The sequence below is a fragment of the Pipistrellus hanaki genome, assembly GCF_964339955.1.
Source record: "Pipistrellus hanaki genome assembly, chromosome: 1".
In the NCBI taxonomy this organism is placed as follows: domain Eukaryota; kingdom Metazoa; phylum Chordata; class Mammalia; order Chiroptera; family Vespertilionidae; genus Pipistrellus; species Pipistrellus hanaki.
Genome location: NC_140503.1, coordinates 197,418,542 through 197,424,541, shown reverse-complemented (window position 1 = coordinate 197,424,541; position 6,000 = coordinate 197,418,542). Strand labels below are relative to the sequence as shown.

Genomic DNA, 6,000 nt, shown 5'->3' with positions numbered 1-6,000 from the left:
CTTGTGGGGGTGTCCAGGTTTCATTATTTGGGGAAGGACTTCGCATACAGATTCAATCTGATGTTCCTGACATGGGTTGGGTTGTCCTGCCTTCCAGTTTTCAGCTCTGGATTGGATCTCACCACTGCTATAATTTAATAACCATTAGGACCATTTAAGAAAAGAGGAAGGAAGGAAGGAAGGAAGGAAGGAAGGAAGGAAGGAAGGAAGGAAGGAAGGAAGGAAGGAAGGAAGGAAGGAAGGAAGGAAGGAAGGAAGGAAGGAAGGAAGGAAGGAAGGAAGGAAGGAAGGAAGGAAGGAAGGAAAGAAAGAAAGAAAGAAAGAAAGAAAGAAAGAAAGAAAGAAAGAAAGAAAGAGAAAAACAGAACCACAGTAGTGTTAAATGCTGGGGAAAATACTGAAAAAAACTTAGTTTAATTTACCATTCCGTATATCAAGTGCCTATTGGTTGAACAAAACTGTATTCAATAATTCACATTCTATAGCTTCATTCATCTAATATACAAAGCTAACTAGAAAGATTTATAGCTAAACACTGAGTTCCTAAGGCTGGTATCACATGTCATTCCCTGATAGAGCGAGAATTCATCAGCTGAGAACATAAGAGCCAAATTGAGAGTTGGATTTAAAATACCTTTCCCTTCTATGTGTATAAGGAACACATTGTGTAGTGACCTAAAGAATATTTTCTGTTATTCAATTTTCTTTTCTGGGCAGACTACCACAGCACAGTGACTTTAAAAACCCAACTCCAAAACTCTACCTGACAGCCTGAGGAAGAGCAGTTGGGTCACAAAAACAGACAGGACACCTTAGTCAATGACAGAAAGGCATCATCCTTGGCCCCTGCCACAGTTTCAGGACAACTAAGGCCAATTAGGAGGGTTACCAATTAGTACTAGCAATTTAAAATGAACAACTGTTTGTATATACTTTCTTACACTTACACGTGGAAATGGAAGAGAGCTAGGAAAACAACATTGGGGTAGGATAAAGGAAAGCCTGTATATACAGAACCTACAACAGCCCTTCAAAAACTCTTAGGAATTCTATGATCTCAAGGTCAAATTTAAACCAGCAGGAATAGAACTAGAATTCCAAAACCTCTGAAAAGAAAGTGCTCATAATAAACACTGTAACTGATTTTATGCACCAGGAATGAAATGTTATAACATATCTACCATTCACATGTGGGCTCATGTAATTTATCTTCAATTAGAATGATTATCTTTTCAGCAACTGAAGCCCAAGAGCTGCTGATACACTGCAGAAGAAACAATATTTACTAGTTTATCTGCTCTGGCCTCTCTTAGACGACAATACAGATCGCTGTAAAGCAGTTCTGGCTTACGCAGAGACAAGTGCACTGCCAACATTTACACCAGCAACATCACTTCATTCCTTCTCGCAGACTCCAGAGGTTCTGTGCAGACACTTCAGCTTACGGTTCTACAGTTCAGTCCCAAATTAACATAGAAAACATTACACAACTTTTTAATCCAGGATTTACTCCTTTAAAATAAGTTGTTAAAGCTATTTTTAAAAAACAGATCTTTACAATATTTGAACTCGAGATATATGACATTTATAATTAAGTACTTTATGACATTTATAATTAAGTACTTTATTTCAATAGTCTTGACTTCCAAGGTTGTCAAGCCAGTGTCTAAAGTACCCAAACTTATACTTTAATGAGAGTGGATCTATCTAAGCTCATGTCTAGTAGTGCACATTGCCAAATCAAGAGAGAGAAAAACCACCCAGAAATCAAGGCAGACTCTCTACTGCAGTGTTTTCAAAAGTATGTTCAGTGGATGTCAATAAGTCTTCAGATAAGGATACATTCAAGTGGTTTCAAAGGAATTCTCAGAACCTTTAATATGCCAATAAGCCCGTCTGCAAAGTCCCCAAATTATTTGTCCACAAGATCTTTTATCCCCATGAGCACCTCTTAGGAACAACACTCCACAAAGTGGGTCTTGAGAAACAGCTTCACCATTTGGTGTATTTTCAGAAGCTTCACTAATTCCTCTAACTATGAGACATCAGTCTATTTCTTAAATGACACTAATAATTGTTACAGCCAATAGGTGTGGAATTTCAGACTCAGAAAGTGAACATGTGGGCAGGGAAGGGAGGATACACCTGTTTATCATACTACATCATTTCACTTCCCTAGCAATATATGTTCAGAAATACCCATGGTTAACCACTCTTTCTAATGGCCGTGCACAACACCTGGGCACACTAACCAAAACCCGAAGGCTGCTTAAAGCAAAAACAGTGGAATTAAGTTTTCATTTAACTAAATGGAAAGGTGCACAAGTGCCATATAAAACCATTTATAGTTACATATTTAGAACGGGTAACGCTGGTTACTACCCAAGAGTCTATACCATATAGACAAATAACACTGTAGAGCTATCTTCTTTGAAGCACTACTGAGTAATTAAAGTTTCTATGGAAAACTCTTCCCTTGAGGAATTAGTTTACTTTAGAGCAGTGTTTCTCAATCTCAGCATTACTGAGAATAGGAATTGGATAATTCTTTGTTTTTGAAAGTTGTCTACTATAGGATGTTAGATGTCAACAGCATCCCACCAATCATAATAACCAAAATATCCCAGATATTTGCTTAGAAATAAGCAACTTATCCCAAGTTGAGAACCAATGCTGTTGAGAGAAAATTAAAGCTTACCCCTTGACTATGCTTCTCTGGGAAGTATCCATTTTACAGGCATACTGTGGCTTGCACATATCCACAAACATCTAGAAATTAGTAGCATTAGAGATCTTTCTAAATTCTATGTGATTAGAAACAAAAGTAATTTGTGATCGGTAGAGAATGGTTAGGAAAAAACAGTCTACACATTTCAAAAAGTATTGTGGTAATTTACTGCTCTTATATTAGCAAGAATTATCTGAATCATAATGCTTAGTTGACAAATACTTTCACAATTAGAAAAAATGCTAATTGTGTACTATAATCCATTAAGGATCATAATGCTTGAGGCTATATAAGAATAAAACGTATAACAATCGTAAATGGCTAAATCAGACCATATTCTATTCTTTGACCATACATTCTCCAAGACATTCTCAATTCAAAAATTTCAAGACTTGTTTTTAAACTGCTTGCTTATATTGTCACCTCATCATTTCTTTCAAATTATCAAAAATAAACCCTTCACATGTCATGAAGAATCCTCGAACTTGTCAAGAAATACATTCTCTAGTTTTAAGCCCATTTCTTCAGTAACCGCATCTTCAGTTTTGTCATTGTCAACTCCAGATCCATCACTCTCTCTATTTTGTTCTTTTCTTACTATCTTGAAACACTTGTCCAGTCTCTTTATAAACAAGTCCACATCCTGTGTCTTCATTCCAATGGCTGAGGCAGCATTGAGGTAGGCACAAGGGTAATCATTTGTATGTGACATGAAGCCTTGGAAAGTGTAACCACTCACAGTTTGCACAGCCCCAAGAGGCACAACTCTAAAATGAAAAAACAAAATTACCAATTTGATATGTCTGGTGATATTAAGAGTATCACCCACAAACAAAAGATAGCTATGTTTCTAAGCCTTACATCTACTTCTTTAGAAATTTATAAACAGCCATAAATCATGGTCTATGAAGAAAGACTGTCAGCCTTAAGCTAAATAGTATACAACACACTCAATTTTACATGGAAAAAAGATTACTACCATGTTTCCCCGAAAATAAGACATCCTCCGAAAATAAGACCTACTTACAGGTTTCCTTCTGAGTGAAATATAAGGCATCCCCCCGAAAATAAGCCCCCCCTCCCCCCCCCCCCCCAGGCTCTGTCTCAGAAACTTTGTGAAACCTAAACTGCAAGAGTTGTGACTTGGGTGAAGAATTCATGGGAGAAAATCACTGACAGTTGCATTGCAAATGCACTGTGAGCAGGCTACCTTGACAAGAAGTACTCATTTAAAGACAGTGCTATTGCTAAACATGAGAGATTTGGTCCACTGATTCTGAAAGAAATGGAGTCACAAGAAATTCACCAAAAAATTCAGGAATTGGATTGTTATGATGATGTTCCAAAAGATGATGACATGATTGTCATTGAATAAATGAGTAAATTCTTTTTTTTTTAATATATTTTATTGATATTTTACAGAGAGGAAGGGAGAGAGATAGAGAGCTAGAAATGTCAATGAGAGAGAAACATCGACCAGCTGCCTCTTGCACACCCCCTACTGGGAATGTGCCCGCAACCAAGGTACATGCCCTTGACCGGAATCGAACCTGGGACCTTTCAGTCCACAGACCGATGCTCTACCACTGAGCCAAACCGGTTTTGGCTAAATTATTGATACTGTAGGATTCACAGTTTGTCTGGTTTGTTATTACCGTATACAGGTAATAAATTTCCTTTATTTTCATTTAACAATAAATGTGTACCGTATTCTTCTTCATGGAAAAATAAGACATCCCCTGAAAATAAGACCTAGCGCATCTTTGGGAGCAAAAATTCATATAAGACACTGTCTTATTTTCGGGGAAACAGGGTATTTACTTATCTCTTATTAAAGAGGTAGAAGCTCTAGGAATTGCAGACACCTGTACATCTTCTTCAAAGAGTTAAAATTGTTTTTGTAGCAAATATGGAATCTGATTTCACATATAAGAACTTTAACGGAATGGTGGAACTAGTTTGTCAAAATCACTTTGATTAACAGCCATCTGTCACCTCAAATAATCAACAAACTAAAATTACACCTATCTGATCAGTGCTATGCAAAAAGTATTTTAAAGCAAGGATCCAAAAGAAATTATGCAACTGCTTACAGTGGGGCAGTGGTCAGCAATCAGTAATGGCACACGCATTTTTTTAAGCTTGATTTCATTGGCACACTTGATATAAGCAGATTTCTAACAGTCCTTTATTTCTCAAAGAAGTCAATTAAGATTAACTTAAACAGCTGAAACCAGTTTAGCTCAGTGGATAGAGCATCAGTCTGTAGACTGAAAGGTCCCAGGTTCGATTCCGGTCAAGGGCATGTACATTGGTTGCAGGCACATCCCAGGTACAGGGTGTGCAGGAGGCAACTGGTCGATGTTTCTCTCTCATCAACATTTCTAGCTCTCTATCCCTCTCCCTTCCTCTCTGTGGAAAATCAGTAAAATGTATTTTTTTTAAAGATAAACTTAAACAATCATGGCAACACTAAAAGCAAAGCTAAGAAAACGATTTCAGAAGTATCTAACTATGTTGTGTTATATCATGGTAAAAGCTGAATTCATCTAAGATTTTTTTCTTTTAAAAGTTGTCCTTTGATATGAAATCTCTAACCTCTGATAGTCAGAGGAAAGTAATAGAATAATGTAAACAGGAATACTTAAACCAAGGTATTTCTTTTCAAGTCATTCTTCTTTGACATCATCAAATTAAAAATGAAATTAATTTTTAAACCAGGTACATAAAGGAGCAAAATGTACATTTTTCAAAGAGAGTACTTAGGCAAGAACTGCATAACCATTTTAGTTTAGGAATGGGCTTTTCTTTAAAAACACTTTCACTTAAATTTAGTAATGAAGATGACATTTATAACACCATTAAGTGACATCACTGAAAATTATCTAACAAAAGAAAATAAACACAAACATAAAGAGGTAATGAACTTTTTTTTCTGTATGTCTATTAAAATAAACGAGATTCATATATTTCTGTGTCTATTTGAAGTGTAGGCAGTCCACAGGTGGGTATATAATAGACTTATAGATTCTCGACCTCAATATTTATTCCACAATGAATTCTTAGGAGTAGTTCAGCATATTCTTGGAGGACTATTGTTAAAGAAAGATACTTTATTAGCCAAATGACTTTAAAAAGCCAAATCAATCCAAGCTTTTAAATATAATTACCTGGCTCCAGAAACCTGTCTGGTAAAAAGCATTGAGCCAAGTTGAGTGACAGCTTTGTCACGATGTTCATCCAGTGTCTTAAGTGTCACAGCTGAAAAAGAA

General features: G+C 36.3%; 1 protein-coding gene across 1 annotated transcript in view; it reads right to left on the bottom strand.

Moving 5' to 3' along the window:
• Positions 1-396: 396 nt before the first annotated feature.
• Positions 397-6,000, bottom strand: part of SEPSECS (Sep (O-phosphoserine) tRNA:Sec (selenocysteine) tRNA synthase) — a 31,841-nt gene continuing 26,237 nt past the window's right edge. The window contains exons 10-11 of the mRNA XM_084871867.1: positions 5,899-5,989; positions 397-3,495 (exon numbers count right to left, since the gene is read on the bottom strand). Coding sequence (XP_084727993.1) covers positions 3,195-3,495; positions 5,899-5,989 — 392 coding nt within the window. The 3' untranslated portion in view covers positions 397-3,194. The remainder of the gene's footprint in view (positions 3,496-5,898; positions 5,990-6,000) is intronic.